General features: G+C 42.9%; 1 protein-coding gene across 2 annotated transcripts; it reads left to right on the top strand.

Moving 5' to 3' along the window:
* Positions 1-4,911: 4,911 nt before the first annotated feature.
* Positions 4,912-18,088, top strand: ENTPD6 (ectonucleoside triphosphate diphosphohydrolase 6). Of its 2 annotated transcripts, none has more exons than XM_064709601.1 (14): positions 4,912-4,963; positions 6,349-6,690; positions 7,916-7,992; positions 8,397-8,540; positions 8,956-9,031; positions 10,244-10,279; positions 11,438-11,526; positions 12,749-12,828; positions 13,763-13,827; positions 14,186-14,287; positions 14,741-14,881; positions 15,769-15,825; positions 16,396-16,508; positions 16,770-18,088. In XM_064709601.1, the coding sequence occupies exons 2-14, from the start codon at positions 6,432-6,434 to the stop codon at positions 16,857-16,859; spliced, it is 1,329 nt and encodes a 442-aa protein (XP_064565671.1). In that variant the 5' UTR covers positions 4,912-4,963; positions 6,349-6,431; the 3' UTR covers positions 16,860-18,088. The 2 variants fall into 2 exon arrangements, with proteins under 2 accessions (XP_064565671.1, XP_064565672.1); XM_064709602.1 differs by lacking the exon at positions 4,912-4,963 and adding an exon at positions 4,989-5,057.
* Positions 18,089-18,146: the final 58 nt, after the last annotated feature.

The raw sequence follows: 18,146 nt of genomic DNA, 5'->3' as shown, positions 1-18,146 counted from the left end.
CCAAAATCCCAGGACTACTGTCTATAGTCATAATCTTGTGGCAGCTGAATAATAAGAGAGGCTTTTCCCAAAGATCTTTAGTGACAGCATGAGAAGTGAAAGTCACAAACTAAAACATGGCAAATTCCTGTTAGGTATCACACAACATATTTCACATTATGGGTGGTTTAGTCCTGGGACGAGGCCCCAGGAGTCTCCATCCTTAGAGGTACTAAACAGCTGACAAGGCTTTGAGCAATCCAATAAAACATGAAATTTGGCCCTCTTTGAGGTCAACTCGAAGCTAAATTATTCTGTGTTTCAAATATCATGTTCAAAAAGTTTGTTTGTTTTTGTTTTTTTTTTTAAATCAGAGCATTTTTATCAAAAGCTGAACCTTAACATCATACATAAGCCAGTAAGAGCTTTTAAAAGCTCTGTGGAAGAGGTCAGGATCAATCTTCTGCAGAGGAAGCAGGATGATAAGGTGAGAAATTACTTCCTTCTCCCTCAGAATATTCACAATTGACTCCAAGATTATGACAAGATCATAAAAATCTTTCTTAACAAAAGCTTGTTCAAGCCATGTCTATTCCAGCAGACACTCAACAACCACCCTACCAAATTAATAATATTTCAACAAACACTTTGCTCACCAACCCGCTGATAAAACATTTATTTTTGACTGCCTGGAAATTCATCCCCAACATGAAACACAAGTTTCTGAAATTGCAAACAGTTAAAAATGGCAGCAATTCATTTTCACTTTTTTCATCCTCCCCACCCAATTTTTTCCTCCAAAACCAGCTACTTGCAGTCAGCGCTATGTGCCAGCCCACAGATGGGTGCATTTATGATGAATTTGGAGCAGTGAAAACCACAGCGCTAGCGGACACAAAACAAAAATCTGGGGAATTCTCCTTAATTCGATTACACTCAGCGCTCCCTGTCTGTCTGAATGGGGACAGGGCAGTGGAAAGGGCCTGGCAGCGTCGCTAACACAACCGAGGGGGTCTGTGGCAGCAGACATCTGCTTTAAACCCTGATCCAAATCTGCCCCTAGAGGCAAATCAGCCAGGCTTCGGATGTCAGTCTGAAACGTTAAAAGCAAAATTCATCCTTGCGGGGAGCAGGTGCAGCTGCACTAAACTCACCACATTTCAACGGCGCCCTGGGTTTCAATCAGCTCCAGCAGTCTGCAAGTGAGGCACAGGCACAAGGAGAAACAGAAATATAAATTTATTCATTATAAAACGCTCAGCTGTCAGCAAGGTGTGGTAATGCTGCTTCCCAGCCTAGAAAGGTCTCCAAAAAGTGACCAAAGTGCAAAGCACACTCAGCCCCTACCCACTGCCCGACAAATCAAGGGCTTGAAAATTTTGCTGTGTTGTGTTTTCTCCCTGATGCTTAATTTTCTTGCTTACAGACCTGTTGGAGGATCTTGCATACATATCCTTACTTAGAAAAGCAATAAAAACAATTTTCCTTTTTTTTTTTCCCCCCTCTATTCATGGCTTACTACAACAGTCTATGGTGCATGTTAAATATGGAGAGGCCAAGGAGGAAAATCTGGCAATGATCCTCCTGTGCATCATTTCAGACAGCAGGCACGCACCTCAGAATAAATAAATAACTGCTAAGCCATCCCCATTCATGTTTATAATTAGTGCAATCTATTTAACAAACAGACACATAATATAGGTCAATTATGTAGGTCATGATAAATTTATGAAGAACTTCAGCCTGTAGGGCACCAAAAAGACCACGTTGAGGCAGCATTTCCAAAGTTACAGTTCATTTCTGCACATGGTTTGTGAGCAGCAGTGAGGAACAGCAGAGACCTCCTCAGTTTTTCTGGTTTGTGGTACTATAGCCACAACCATCAAGGAAAACATCAGCAGCATCCCCTGGGAGACACCCCCTATGATACAGAACTGCCCCTCCAAAATATTGGACCAGTTACCACTTTCAGCCAAAATTGCCAGGAGCATAAATGTCTCAATGGTGTTTAATTTATGTGACTTTGTCAAAAACTGATGGGTATCCAGAGGGGAGATAGAGAAATATGTTTATTTCTCTGTTAATTTCAATATTTGTGCTTCCTCCACAGGAAAGGATGGTAACTCAGCATTTGTCTGGTATGTTTGATCATGGCCCTCTCGACCAGGGACAGATGCAGTTGCAGAGAAGTTGTAGTACATGCCAAGTCCTGCCCTGCTAGGAGTTTTGGGAAGGAATGATGAAAGAATCACAGTGGAGGGCATCAGAGAGTAGCAGGTGCTGTGTGGGGTTTCAGGTAAGTGATGGAGCCTCAGAGCTACCTGTCCTTCTCTGGAGAATGGGGAGGATGTGGTGATAGCCACAGAAAAAGCTACACATGAATGGTTTGCAGCAAGGAGACAAATTTAATGTTCAAGGTTCAATGAGCATCACACTTTTCTGCTGCAGGTCATCACGAGTATAATTTGTCCTTTGAGATGAAGGAACCTGAACGGAAATTGGAGCTACAGGTTTAGTTGTTGTTCCTTCTCCTTAGCGTTTCCAAGTACTGCAGCAGACCAACTCTCTTGCTGGGTACACATCAGCTGGTTGAACACCCCTGTGCCTCTCTGAGGATGCAGGGACATGGATCACTCAGTGGGATTTGGCACATACTGCTACCTGGCATGCACAACATGCCAATCACATGCAGTTCATGGGCACACTGTGCCAAAAACACTGACCTTGTACTTACAGCACAACATAATCTTGTTACTGTTCACAAGAGTTGTCACCAAATTGGTGAGATAACCTTTTAATTGTACAGATTCTTCTATCCATACAATTTGCCTTTGATCCCTGTTTATTAATTCTCATTCAGACTTCCAAAACAATTATTCTTATAACATGGGAGTGACAGAAATAATATTCCAAATGGTACCCAAACTCCTTCCCAATAATCTGCTTTTTACCTCAGATTTGATATATATAATATACTAAACTATGAATCTAAATGTACAAGTAATATGTACAATATGTAGATATCACAATTTAAAATCTGTTACAAATCTCAGACTGTGTGGCTTAATTTTAACAATGACCAGAGTACTGTGTGTGACACAGTTTCAGAAATGGATCCAAAACTCTTTAAACCACCTACATTTAATCCCAGGTCCACAGCTGAGGAAAGAGGGTTTCCACAAATAGCCTGAGAATTGTTCCCATGCACATAAGTAATGCTTTTCACAGGAGGGACAAAAAAAAAACCCCAACTCTGTATTACATTCCCATTTTTTTGGAATCTCTTATCCTAACAGCAGCCCTCTTTATGAGCATATATGCAAGATATTTCTATTTCAATTAAGAGAAATAAATACTGTACTATTTTGCCCCCGTCCCTGGGGAAATGACGTTCCTGACAAAGTGCTGCTCTCTGCTGGCCTTGACCTGCTTTTCCTCAAGGGCCTCAACTCCTGAGATCTGCCTTCCCTTGTGAAAAGGGGGGAAAAAACCCTCTTTTGCTGACCTAGCAATCAGTGACAGAACCATTTCTTTATTTAGGATTGAAAAAAAAAATTTTTGCTAAGGAAAACTATGCTGGCATAACAGAAATCTTCTGTCGTGAAGAAAAAAGGCAAGTAGTCCTTTACCCCTAGTAACCCTCCAGAAGTATTCCTGTTTTCTTGCAACCTGGAGGAAGAAGAAACAGGCTGTTGATGTAGCAGGCTCTCTGTTCTGATGAGTTCAGATGACTGAGTGTTTCTAAAAGAAGGGACTCAAGTCCTGTTCTAGGTTTCAGGAAACTTGCTCCCAGATGGGTTTTCACAGCAGCCCAAAATCCCAGTGACAACCACAGAATTTCAGATGGGGCTCCCTAGTATTTTAATTTGAAGGACAGAATGATGCTGTTAAGATGATGAAGTTGACGATTATGAAGAAGAAGTTGAAGATGACTAGACAGAATCTTGTATTTTAATAGAATTTATGCATCATGCATGAGATGTATGAATATGCAACAAGCTGTTGTTTTTAAAGGTTAATCCTCTGTTAATGAGTGTCCTTTTTCGAGCTTATGCTGCCCAGAAAAAGGTACCCAGACGTCTGTAACTCTTTGTTTCTGTTGTCTCATATTGTCCTAATTCAAATTGTCCAAATTATTATTACTCTAATTGTATTATTATTTTTGTAACCATTTTATTACTATTAAACTTTTAAAAACAAGTGATTAGCGTTTTTCACAACTATAATGAACATATTTCAGCTATAGGATACACGGACCTTGAGTGTTTCACCAAGCTGGCAATGGATACATCAACATGTCCATGATGTACCTCATCCTCAAAGCTTTTTAGCTCCATGGAGTTCTTGACCGAGTGATGTTAACTACTGTCACAGACATCTTTTATGAAAAATCCTTTCTTTCCTTAGGATTTTTCCTCCTGAGAAGCTGAGAGGCCACAGGAACAAAATGTAAACATTGATTATCTGCTGCTGTGGAATGCAACAGGTGGATCTGTGATTGGTCTCATGTGGTTGTTTCTAATTAATGGCCAATCACAGCCCAGCTTTGTTATCATTCCTTCTTATTCTATTCTTAGCTAGCCTTCTGATGAAATCCTTTCTTCTATTCTTTTAGTATAGTTTTAATGCAATATATATCATAAAATAATAAATCAAGCCTTCTGAAACATGGAGTCAGATCCTCGTCTCTTCCCTCAAACTGAGACCCCTGTGAACACGGTCACAAACTACCAGCTGATTTGAGACACTCCTGACACATCCCACATATTTTCCGACACTGTTTCTCCACACCTTTCTGACCTTGCGGCATTTCACCTTTTTTTATTTATTTTGTTTGTTTTTAAGGACATTTCCGCGGGGACTCAGCCGCTCATGGCACCGCCCCCTCACGGGGCCCCGCGCCCTCCCCGCGCCTGCGCCGTTCGAGCGGGGCCGCCCGCGAGCCGAGTGGCGGCGGCGCCATGGCGGGGCCGGCGGGGGCGGCGTGAGTTTGGGAGGGACGGAACAGGGAAAAGGGAGGGAGGAGGGAGCCGGGAGGAGGAAGAAGGAAGTGCAGGCGGGAGGACAGTGGGACAGAGGTCTGTGTGTCAGCGAGGGGCACCCCGCGGGGTGGGTTGGGCTGGGCTCCCGGCTGTATCCCGGCTCCGGGGCGCCAGCGGGGAGCTTCTCCCTTGCAGCAAACCGTGGCGTGCCCTGACAAAGGCAGGTCAGGGACGGTCGCGGTTCTCTCCAGGCAAGCGGGGTTAGCGCTGCCAGGCTGCTGAGAATTCTCATTTTCCATCCTCTCTCGTGTCTCCTGGAAGGATCCGCCGGTCCCTGCGGCTTTCCTTCCCCTTGTGACATTTATCTCTGCTGTGGCCGCCGCCGAGGCCTTCCCGGCACCGACCTGCAGCGATTGGCATCTGCCTGCGGGTGGAGGCCAGGAAAAATTTTAATTTACTTGCAATTAATCTATTTTTTTTTTACTTGTAGTTTAATTTTTTAATTTTCTTGCAATGCCATCTTCCTGATTTCTGTGTCATGACAATCTACAGTTCCCTTTCCCTTAAGCTGATCCATTCTTTATGTGTATATGTGCCTGTGATTTTGTTTTCCTCCATTTTTAGGAAATGTTGTCTTCCCTTTTTTTGGAAATACTCTGTAATCACTTTGATTTTAAGTTCCTCCCCTTCACACCTTCCTGAATTCTCATCAAGAGGTTACATATATGTAAAAAAACTTGTTTAACTCACCTGTATCAATTGTTTTCCTTTCACTTCATTACTCTATCAAAAAAAGGAAAAACTGTATGTAATTTTTCTGCCCATAAATTACCACTGAACTGCTTTTTAATCATCTGAATGATGCTGTGTGAGGCCTTGTAGATTTTGTGGATTGTGGTTTCTTTCCTGGTGTTGGGGATAGGGGAGGAGGGCACTCAATTCCCTGGATCTTGCATCTTGCCATTCAAAGTTAATTTTAAGTTGTCCGTGTTCAGTCTTCTGGGACCTCCCTCACCATCCAGGAACTAACAAAGATAACTGTCCAGAGAAGCTGTGGGATATTCATCCTCAGAGCTTTTCAGAATGCTCTTGGATATACCCTTGACCACATGGAGGGTCCCTGTTGGATGAGGTCCCCTCCCACCTTGGTCACTGTATACAGCTTCTCTGAACCCTCCTTATTTTGTGCCTTATTTGGCCTCTAGAAATGGGGGAAAAGAAGATTTGTGCTGCCCCATGCCTTAAGTGAGCTGTGGGGCTGGAAGAGGAGGTTGCTTTCCTTCTGTTCATTGGGAAAGTAGTGTCCAGTGTCATGGGCATCATACTTTTAGATCCTTCTATCAGTTTGGGAAAATAAAACAGATCCTTTCTCTTCTGTTGGATGTAGGAGTGATGTGGGAGCCAGCTGTTCTGCATGAAGGAGGAGGAACAGACCATCTGGTAAAGGGAAGAAACAAAACATCCCATTAAATGGAAGCCATGAAGATATCAAAGCGCTTCTTCGCTTTTGGCATTCTGACATGCATAGCTGTGTATGTTGCATATGTGAAATGGCACTTGGGCTCCAAACCATTTGTGGGAGCCACAGAAGGAGTGGCTGAAAGCAGAGGAGATAAACTGATCCATCAGGCAGTGAGCACAGATCTCTCTGTCTTCTATGGAATTATGTTTGATGCGGGAAGCACGGGAACTCGCATCCATATATTTAAATTTGCTCAGCAGCCAAGAGGTATGTCCTGCTCATTGCATGACAGATTAAGTCTTCCATAAATTGTGGGGGAGATTATTGATGACAGTTTTCTAGGGTCTACTTGAACATACGTGCTTCAGGTCTTTCCAGAGAGCATCAGGAGGGATGAAATTATTCAGGAATTTGGATGAAATTATGAAAATGTTCAACAAGGAGAAAATGCTGTAATGTCAGAATATGAAGTAAATAGCAGCTGTACTTTTACAGTAGTGTCTTGAAGAAAGGCAGTTTTTCATCACACTGGTGGAAGAGAGAATTATAAATTCAAACTGCCTTATTTCCCAAAACTTTTTATGTTTGGTGTCTCCAGTTCCTGGCAGTGAGCTGCCTCTCTCTACAGTGTCTGGTTTAGTGCATCCTTGGCTTCAGGGTTGGGTTTAAACTGCAAAACAAAACAAAAATTGCAAATAGTTCTGTTAAAATTGCTGTGTATTGCATCAGGACAGAAACTGCTTTGGAGAATTGAGACAAAGTGCACAAAAAAGCTCCAGCTTTGCTCTGCAGTAGTAAGCTTCATTTGTTTGTATGTTGTGAAACTCTTAAAGCTCAGAGAGCACTTATGGGTGCTGTTAGTAGGTGATCTAAAGGCTGTGTGGAGGATTAGCAGTGTGGTGTGATTGGCCCCTTAGGTTAAACCACAGCCTATGGATTTCCTTCTTTCCCTGTATCTCCCAAGTTTTTGCTGCTTCCTTGCCTGCTTCATTTGAAACACAATTTCAGGATGTATCACAGCAAATGGAGTGTAAGTGTTGCCTGCACTGCTGGTTTATACAAGGTACTGAAGTCTGCATCCCTCTGCTGCCGTTGAAAGTAGGCGAAAAGCTTCCATTAGGTTTTGCTGGAATCAGGTTTAGCCAGAGCAGGGTAGGCTGAAACAAGAAGTCTTTTTTGCAGGTGCAGTTTGAAAAGCTGCACATGGCAGGTGCAAGGCCTCAAAGAGAGAGCTTGCACCCATCTGGTGACTGATGTGCATAGTGGACAGCAGCACCTGACAGCCAGTCATGGCTTTAAAAGTGGTTTTCTCAGCTTCTAATTCCACAGCCAGGGCTGTATTTAAAGGTCAGGTGGCTGATAATAGTTCATTAGACAGAGGCTTCAATTGACTTCTATTAGCACATAATAATGGAATTTTTAAATGGTTTTCTTTCTGTGCATGCAAAATTATTTGTACCATTACTTATTTTGGAATGCTGCTTTTGAACAGAGACTCCCAGGTTAACCCATGAGACGTTTAAAGCACTGAAACCAGGTCTGTCTGCATATGCTGATGATGTTGAAAAGGTAATTTAAGTTACTTCTTTCCTGTCTCCCTTGCCTTCTGGTTTGCAGGGATTTAGGGACTCCTAAGAGCCAGACTTAGACCCAGCTCATAGTGTTTTACAAAAGCCTTTGCTTTCTGAGAATTTATCATACTGCCCTTTGAGCTTTTTGTAGCCAAAAAATTTGGTGGCAGAGTTCTGTTTCCCTGTTTGAAAAAGTGACTCTGTTTTGGGCCAGTTGCTCAATATTTCCCATTATATCCACTAGGCTTTATGCTGGTGAGATAGTGAGTCCTGCACCTTCTCTTGACCCCTTTTGATATTAATTTGTCTCTGTTTCACATTTACAATGAATCATAGCTCTGAGCACCCTTTTGATCTTTCAAAAGAGTTTTTAACAGTTCTTTTATTGTTCTTTGCTCCCAGAGTGGCCAGGGAATAAAAGAGCTCCTGGAGGTGGCAAAGAAGGAAGTTCCTATGGAGCTGTGGAAGTTTACTCCTCTGGTCCTGAAAGCCACAGCTGGCCTACGGTTGCTGCCAGGAGAGAAAGCTCAGAAGTTGCTGGAAAAGGTATTCTCTCTTGTCTTTCTGTTTTATTTCCAGAAAACATGCCCCTGTTAAAAATGCAGCACCCTGGGATGTTCCTGCAAGCTAAGGTGTCCATCTCCTGCCTTTCTCATGTATCTATGATACCAATTCCAGCAAAGCCAATGGGATTCCCTTCCCTACCCATGTCCATCTCTTGTTAATGGCATTTCTGAGCAGTCTTCATGCTTGGAAACCCAGCATATCCATCCCTGTTTCTGCACCAAACTGCAGGGCCAGCACATAAAGGCTGCTGAATGTTGGTCTTTTGAACTTCAAACAAAATGATGAGCACCAGTCAGGCTCTGGCCCAAGCAGAGGAGTAGTAGTAGTGTAAAACTGGGGTTTTAAAAAGCTTGAAAAAGTATTTCTCTGAATGTGACCTTTATTTGTACTACAGGTGAAGGAGATTTTTCAGGCCTCCCCCTTCTTTGTAAGGGATAATTGTGTGTCGATAATGAATGGAACTGATGAAGGTGAGCAACTTTATAGAGGGTCTTTCTGCACTCCTGGAAATTCCTCTGCACTTTGACAAGTCCCTGCCTGCTGTAGTAGGAGCAGGTTTGACAGAAGCAGAGTTTTTATGCAGCCACAGAAATCTTGTGCAGTTTTTTTCCAATTTGAAGTCCTGAGCTCTGTCCTGATCTTGAAAGCTCTTAGTGTTGAGCAGTTCCTGTAGGATCATCAGAAAGCCCCTGTGCAGTCAGCACTTCTGGAGAAATTTTTGAATATCTGCTTGTTGAAATGGTCTTCAACAATTGGGTTAGCCCACTCTGCTCTTGACAATGCTTATCAGAGCTCTCTGGAAGTACTTGATGATCATAATGTTAATTTTTCAAGTTCAATCTGAAAAAAAATGTTATATAGGGAAGAAAATACATGCTGAAGTAACTTCATGTTAATCCAAAAATGTTGAGGACAGAATGTCAAAATTCTAAGTAACTGAGTGTTGAAATGTGTTTTAAGTCTGCTCAGAAACCAAGCTTTAAAATAGCTGAAGCTGTTTATGAGTTTCTGTTCTTGCTGCTTAATGGAGGACATATATTATTTTTCTTTTGTTTTAAAATCAGTAATTGCAGTGATAGCCTGAGTTCAGCCAAGGATTTTGAAGTAGGCCATGCTCTCTGGCATGCCTTGAGTTTTAACCACATGAATAAATATTTGAATTTGTTAACATAAGGTCGCTGGTTCACCTCATTTATGGCGACCAGTTTATAAAACAAGAAAAGGACAAAATCAGCATAGCTCACAAAATTGCTTAGAGGAAAACAGGCAAAATTAGAACACTGAAAGATGAAAATTCTTAGTGTTCATAAAGATAAGTGGAGTGACTGACATCAAACAAAAGCCAACAGTGGATGTTTTCCTAGAAAATGAACAATGTGAGTTTCAGTCATCTCTTTGTCTTTTAGCTAAGGACTGAAGCCTTTGTGACTTCCTGCCTGAGTTTTTGACCTGTGAAATACAGAATTCTTCAAGCATTTCATACATGGGGCTTCTCTCCCAAATATCACAAAAGCTCTGATAGAGAAAGTCATTCTCTTTGTTCAAACAGCCTAATCTTGATTTTGTCAGCCATTGACACTTCTGGAAACCTTCTAATATGGCTTGACTTACTTGTTGCTGCTGTTAGATGGAATTAAATGTTATGATCTAAGCATGTGTCTTCTCAATCTTTTCCTTATTAGGTATTTCAGCCTGGATCACAATAAATTTTTTAACAGGTATGTGTACATGACCATGTGTATAAAGATATGACCAATGCTGTGAAATTCCTGCTTTTTTCTGCCCCTGTGTGGAATTTGCTCATTCATTGGGGTGGAATGGGAGAAAGAAGGCTCTGAGAATAAGTCAGCATTTTGTTTTTGGCTTGGCCTATTTAAGTCATTAGGATTTTGTCCATTTACCTGATGTGAGGAGTTTAATACTTTTTCCTGGATGTTTAATGTAGCTTTTCTTTCAGTTCCCTGTAGGGTACCAGAGCATTTGATTCCTTTTTAGAGCCTGCTGTGACTTGGGCTAAATTTTTTGTGTGAGTATTCTAGATGTGCTTGGCAGCTGCAGAGAGTAAAAGAAAGTGCTGTGGTACTTCCTTACAGATTTATAACACAGAAATGTCATGGGTGTTTACACTGCTGAGTGAGAAAAGGGTAGCTGAAGAGTAGAGAGAAAACTGAGCTGAAGACCTGTCTGACAATGCATAAAGCACTCTGCCATCCAAGTGCTCTGTTCAGCACACAGCCTGTGGGGCAATGTGCTCTGGAGCTTTTTGTGCTCCCAGGAAATAGCAGAAAGGTCAGGGATCTTCAAACATCAGCTATCATGAGGTGTACTGAGGTACTTGGCACAAATTGTCCTTGTCAGAAGGGTGCATTTGAAGGATCTAACTGAAAAGAACTAGATCTAAATGAGAGCAGAGGTCTTGGCTGGCAGCAGGAAGAATTCCAAGAGAGCTGAGTCTCTCAGGCCAGCTCTTTTCAGTCTGTCATCCCTTTGGCCATAGGAATCTGCAAAATATTGCCAAGGGATCAGGGAGAGGTGGCCAAGACAACCACATTCCTCTGTGTTACAAAGTGGTTACCAGAGCAGAGTTTGCAAAAGGTCTTTGCATCCAAAATGTTTAGGAAAGCAATACCCAAAGCTGCTGTGATTAGGGCAGGAACAGCCACTGAAGAAATATGAGACTCTTGTCACTTTAGGGTTTTCAGATCTGATAAAGCCAAAATCAGTGCCCAGTGGAAAACAGTGTGATTTAGTGCTGTGGGAAAGCTGAGAGTGGAGTCAGATTGTTCTCTTTCCTTACCACTGTACTTCTGGTTTTGTTCCTAGCCAGGTTTTCTCAGTGCACACTATGGCTTTCTCTGTTCTGTCACACATTTCAGGCAGGCTAGATGACCCCCAGAGGAGAAGTGTAGGGATGCTGGATTTGGGTGGTGGATCAACACAGATCACCTTCCTTCCACGTGCCAAGGTAACGTGAGCATGCACACTGTTGGGAAATGCTGCTGCAGGAATCTCTCACTGCTCAGGTTTCTTTCCCTTGGAAACAGAGCAAGAGTTTTGTCAGTGTGACATGAAGCCACACTTGTGACTTTGTCATATGTGCCTTTTTATAGTCAGTCCCAGAGGCATTCACAACTCTTTGTCCATCCTCTTCATCCAGTTCCATGGGTCAGTGGTGCTTGTGGTGAGTCTGCCAGGGCTGCTTTATCTCTGGAGGACACCATGTTCTGAATGTCTGAATCCTTGACTTTCAGTTTGTACAGCTTACAACAAAGAGCACAAAAACCAAGGCTGTTAATGAATTCAAACCCAGCATATGGCCTACACTGGGGTTTAAGAACACAGTGAGGTGCCTTCTCAATCCTTGTTTCTGATTGTCCTGAGTTCCCTCAGTTGCAAATGAATGCTATTTTAGCTTCCTGGCATTTTTACAGCTGTTCTGTGAAGCCCTGTGGCTCTGGTATTGTAAGGCTCTGGCCTGAGCAGAGATAGTGCTCATAGTAAAGCTGCACAAAAGCAGAGGGAGTGTCCCAGCCTGGGATAATCAAGACATTGCACTGTTTCAGCAGAATGGCAAGGGATGTGAAGGGTCCAGGATGTGGAAATTCTGGAGATAGAGAAAAGGTATGAGCAGCACTGTGGCCAGAGCTTTGCTCCCCACAAACACTCTAGCTGAGCTGATGCACTTGGGGAACAGGCTGCCCTTTCATTCCTTCAGACCACAGGCTGATCCTTGCTCTGTTCCTTGGCAAGCTCAGGGATGTGCTTTTCCTCTGGCTTGTGCAAGTTCACAGATGAATTCACTGGAGTAGGAAGTTAATGCGTGCCTGGCCTGCCTATTAGTTTGCACCCAGTTCTTGTAGTAGGGATCATGTGGAGAGGCAGTTGCTGGAGCCTCTGGACAAAAGCAGTTAAGAGTTGGAGTAAGGATTCCTTTTTAATACAAGTAATTCTTGTGTGGACACAAATATAACCAGTTTGAACCCTGTCATGTGAAGACACCTTTAGCTCCAGGTTTTGTGGCTGTCTTGTGCATCAGCAGTCAAATTTAAATCCTTGCAAATTCATCATTTCTCTCTGAATCATGCTAGGATTGTTTCACATTTTTCCTAATGTGTTGGAAGATTACCTTGTTGATGTTTGCTGCTGGCTGGCAGAAACCTGCCAGTGACATCTTTTTCTCCCTCCAGGCAACTCTCCAGACATCACCATCTGGCCACACTACTTCATTTCAGATGTTTAACCACACCTACAAGCTGTATTCATACAGGTTAGTTGTGGAAAAGAGAGCGCAGTGCTCAGATGGAAGCTTTCTGTGAAGCCAGGGAGACTGAGGTGTTTTTCTGGAGTGGAGTCCTTGCAAATGAATACCATGAGGAAGCAGAGAAACTTGAGATATGTGATTTTGGTGGATTAACCTTGGCTGCCCACCAAGTCCCTCTATCACTCCCATTCTATCAACAGGACGGGGGAAGAAAATGTGACAAAAAGCTCATGGGTCAAAATGAGGACAGGGAGGTCACCAGTTATTGTCATGGGTGAAACAGAGTTGACTTTAATTTCATTTATTTAGTATTTAATTTGATTTATTGCCAATTAAACTTTAAGATAATAAGAACAAAATCAAAAAAGCTTTCCCTCCACCTCTCCCTCCTTCCCAGGCTCAGCTTCACTTCCAACTTTTACACCTTCTCACCACTGATCAGCACAGGAATATGGAGAATGGGGGTTGCAGTCAGTTCGTAATGCTTTGTTATTTCTTCTGTTAGTTTTTCCTCCTCACTGTCTTCTCTGCTCCCAGTGTTTTGGGCCAGCAGCTTCTTCCCACCTGTATTTGCTTTGGAGTCTGGTTAAGCTCAAAAAGTCAGTTCTGTATGCAAGTATCAATGCTGCCTTTGAGGAGGGTGGGAGTACCCAGTGAGGTACTAGGGGTAGAGTTAGAGAAATGCCATTGCCAGTTCTCCAAGAGCCAGATTACAGCTGACAGCTATTGCCTGAGCTTTTTCAAAGATAAATTATCCTTCTGGATAAGGTAATATGAGAACAGGCTGTCACACCGTTCCACTCATGTGCATGAGCTGCTGACTTGAGCCACTTTAATTACCATGGCTGTCAGGAGGAGACTGGCATGTCCCAGCCAGGTTGTCAGTGGAGTCTCAGAGGAAGGATGTCTGTTGCTCACAGAGGCTTTTCTCCCTTTGCAGTTACCTGGGACTTGGGCTGATGTCAGCAAGGCTTGCCATTTTGGGAGGAGTGGAGGGAAAACCCTGTAAGTTATGGGCAGTGTTCAGATCCTGGTCCTGAGCTCAGGGTGTGTGGTCCTGTGGTGGGGGGAGGAGCTGTGAATCCCCTTCCCACTGGGCTCAGGGTTCCTGAGTGGCATGTGGGCTCCTGTCACCATGGCTGGGTGCATTGGAGAGGAATGCAGGAGGTGACACTGACAGCTCCCAGGAGACCTGGATTTTTGCCAGCCCTAGGTTGGGGGTGGCATGGGACATCCAAACCATGGCTGGGCTGTGGAGGGGCCTTGCTGAATCTGCAGGACAGTATGGAGAAGGGCTGGGGGTGAAGGATCTGAATTTACTCCTTGTGTTTTTTCCTAATGTGGCTTTGTTTTATTTCTGCAGTAGGAGAAGGGGAGGAATTGATCAGCCCTTGTTTGCCACCTGGCTTCAAATCCGAATGGCAGCACGCTGAGATAGTGTACAAAATTAAAGGACAGAAGGCAGGTATAGTGATTTATCACTCTTGCTATCTAGGTTAGCTGCTAGTAGCACAGTAAATACACACTCATCCTCTTTCAAAGACACCAGACTCTGTTTACTGCTCTGTCTGGCTTCTCTTGATGTGCTGTCAAAGAGATCCTGCAGTTCCTTTGTCTTGTGCCATGATGTGTCTGTCCAGTCAGTAAAGCTGCCAGACATGATGCAGACAGAGTTGAGCAGTCCTTGAATAGGTCTTTCAAAACCCTTCTGCCTCAAATGATGTTGTCCATTTCTGATCTATCACATAGTCCTGACATGAGGATGGTAGGTGTCTGCCTCTAGAAGAAGATTCAGATTTCAGTTCTCTGTGAAGAGTTTTGCTATTTTGCAAAAAGGTGCCTGTTTCCTGGCAGATCCTAAATAAAGTCTATATATATTCAATTCTCAGCCTGTAATATGATTTTTTTTGTCTTTTAGGTGAGCCTTTATATGAGTCTTGTTCTAATAAAGTGGCAAAGATGCTCTACAAGAAAGTGCACAGAGCTGGGGAAGTGAAGGACCTGGACTTTTACATTTTCTCCTACTACTATGACTGTGCAGCAGAGGCTGGTCTCATAGGTATGTCTGCTTCTGAGGTGGTTTCATTTTAAATGGCAAGTTATGGAAATAGTGGGAACACTTACACACATGGAAATTAGTCTGTTAACATTGCTGTGCAGCATTGACTTGATATTATTGTCTATAATATAAACAATATTATCTATGACATAGACAATATAGACCGTATATTCTCTATTGTCTATAGAGAAGATACTGGGCCTGTGAAATAGGACCTACAGCCTTTGATAATAGCTTTTAAACAGCTTGCTTTCAGAAATGTTGCCTAATTAGCTCTACAATCTGAAATAGAAAAAACTTTATGATGATAAACATATTTCTTGAGCAGTAAAGCAGTAAAAATTATCTGGGCTGTGTGTTTGCTCCACTGACCTTTTGATGGAATGAAGATTTTCAGATATTTCCACATGCATTCAGAATTAATCACATCTCTTTTCCAGTGGTGTGCTTGTGTACAAAAGGCTGGCATATTCAGTGGTAAAAAACAGATAATGAGATCTCAAGTTAGTTTGGACAAACACACCTCCCTTCTCAGCTACTCTCTTTTTACAAATAATTTCAGATTTAATGTGTTGCACTGTCAGTTCTGGTCACAGGTGCTCGCTGTCCAAGGCAGTGCAGAAATGGGGATCAGCTGAGATGGTCTGTAAGCTCTGTTTCTGCAGGAAACAAGGCTAAAGGTTCTTCATAAACCAAGACTTTTGAATCTATATTGAGAATTTTTGAAGGTTCTTTTACCTTTAAAACCTGAATTTTGTCTGAATTTTGACATTGATTTCAGTGGCTCAAGGTTTAATTTCTAAACAACTTCTATGATTTGAGTCTACAATAGCCTTTATACAAAGACCGTAAAAAAGTGTTTGGTTTTTTTTTTTTTTTTTTTTTAGATAAAGAAAAAGGAGGAAGCTTAACTGTCAGTGACTTTGAAATTGCAGCTAAATATGGTGAGTAAAATACAAACACACACTAGAAATTGGGTGTAAATTCATTCCAGGTGGCAAATGTGAGACACACTAAGAAGCCTGATGCTTTTAAGTAAATATTGAGTCCCTCTAAATAGCATCTAACCAACATTTCTGCTTATTTCTGAAAATCTCACCTATTTTTATATTAACTTCTGCTTTTTCAGTGGGTTTTATTTTGAGTTTGGCTTTTTCTTTTATGTTGTTAGGCTTTTTTTAATTTGGTTTTGTCAACATTTGTTAAGTTGGTGCTCAAGAAAGATGACACACCTGTGGTTGCTCAGATATTCAAAGACTTGAAGTAGATAAAAGAAAGGCTCTTTTCCTGGAGAGATACAAGAAACTGCTGTTAGGGGACAGACAGAATGTCTTGACTTCCTTACAAAGTCTATTTGCTTATCCTAATGTGTGTATGTCATTTCAGCCCCATTGTAACAGGTTCTATCACTGACAAGTGATGTTTTGTGGATTCATTTGAGATTTTTCACAGTGGGGCTGTTGTTAGACCTGAGCCCACAGTGTGCATTCAGACACTGTTTTCTTTCTTCTCAGTTTGTAAGACCATGGAAATCAGCCCTGGGAACAACCCTTTTCTCTGCATGGACCTCACATACATCACCTTCCTGCTGCAGGAACTGGGCTTCCCAAAGAGCCAAGGCTTTAAGGTGAAGCTCAAAGAGGATTTCTGGGGAGAGTGGGCAGGAGGGTGCCAAGGCAGGACTCATCCTGCCAAGAGCTTGGTTCTTGATTTTCCTTCTTGCTACAACACATGGTGGGTGCAGCAGCACTCTCCCCACAATGCTGGTAACTTTGTCATAATCTTCAGCACTGTATCAGCAAGTGCATGCTTCAGATTCTCCCAAAAACATTGTGTTTTAACTTTTCTGCTTGTGTTTTTTGTTTTTTTTTTTTTTTTTTTTGTCCAGCTTGCCCGGAAAATTGACAACGTTGAAACGAGCTGGGCGTTGGGAGCCACTTTCCATTACATCGACTCACTGAACAGACTGCAGTACTAACACTCCTAGAAGGTGACTTTTTGGAATTCCCTTTTTTTGGAAGCCCAGCATGGGAGACCCTGTGGAAGGGTGTGCTTTTGGCTTCCAGAGTCCTTTGGAAGATCACCATGAACTTCACTACCTTCCTCCCAGCCCTTGCCAAGCCCCCACCATCGCTAGCTCTTTTTTACAGTGCAGAGTGTAAAGGAAAAGCCTTGATTTGACAGCATGTGCCATGAGCTTAATGTAAAACTTGATCCTTTTGGAAGGAAAACCAGGACTCTGCAGGACATCTATGATCTCTATGAGAAAAACACAACTTTTTTGGAATATGCCTGTACTATGTGCTTGCCGTGTGCTGAAGTTGCTGAACGGTCACTCCAGAAGGAACTCTTTACTGTCCTGATTTCAGGGTGTTTTTTCCTGTTTGTCAGCAGTTTTCAGTGATGATTTTTATTTCACTACTCCTGTGTTCGAAGGTAAACTTGTGTGTGTGCTAAAACGGTGCATTTACACATTATGCTGCTGACAGGCAGCAGCTTTGAAATGCAGCGTGGAAGTCACAGCTCTGTGTTCCAGTTGCCAAAGGAGAAAAGCTCAGGAAGACTCTAGAACTGGATATAGGCTTGGAGGCATGAGTTGGAGCCTGTGTACCTGTAGGGTCAAAGGCTAATGTTGATTCCCTGGCTGTTGGGAGGTGGATGATGGAAGGCAACATCAGATTTGCTGCATGAGCAAGGCTTGGGAGCTGGGTACAAGGATAATGATGGATTTGACAGTTCTAGAGCTGATCAGAGGAAGATGGAGCAACAAGATGCAGCCACAAAAATAAACCCTGAGCATGGCTTACTGGACATTGCAGGGCTGGGGATTAATGCATTTGCATGGTATTCTGGGTGACTTTTCCTGCAGACACATCTGTGCTAAATGAATGTATTTGTGGTTGCAATGAGCCAGGGCAGGGTAGCTGATGTGCTCCACTCCAGCAGTGCCTGGTATGCAGGCAGGGAGTGATCACAGGGGCTGGAGGAGATATGCTGTGTTATTTGTAATCTAACTGTGAATTTGTGATGTATTTAATGAATGTATAAAGAAGGCCCAGGTGGTCTTTTGGGGGTGCAGAAAAGCCCGGCTTCCCCGAGAGCCCTGACTCACGGGCTCAGGGCAGCAGTACATGACACAGTGACCTGCTGCGTGGGGACACTTGAGCCTCGCTGTGCCGACAATAAACCCCCAATTTGAAATCAGAACGTGGTGGTGATGAGGAGCCTTTGCGCGCCAGAGCCCGCACGGGGGGCGGGATGGAAC

Source organism: Zonotrichia leucophrys, chromosome 3 (genome assembly GCF_028769735.1).
Source record: "Zonotrichia leucophrys gambelii isolate GWCS_2022_RI chromosome 3, RI_Zleu_2.0, whole genome shotgun sequence".
Lineage (NCBI taxonomy): Eukaryota > Metazoa > Chordata > Aves > Passeriformes > Passerellidae > Zonotrichia > Zonotrichia leucophrys.
This window is presented reverse-complemented; position numbering and strand designations above follow the sequence as displayed.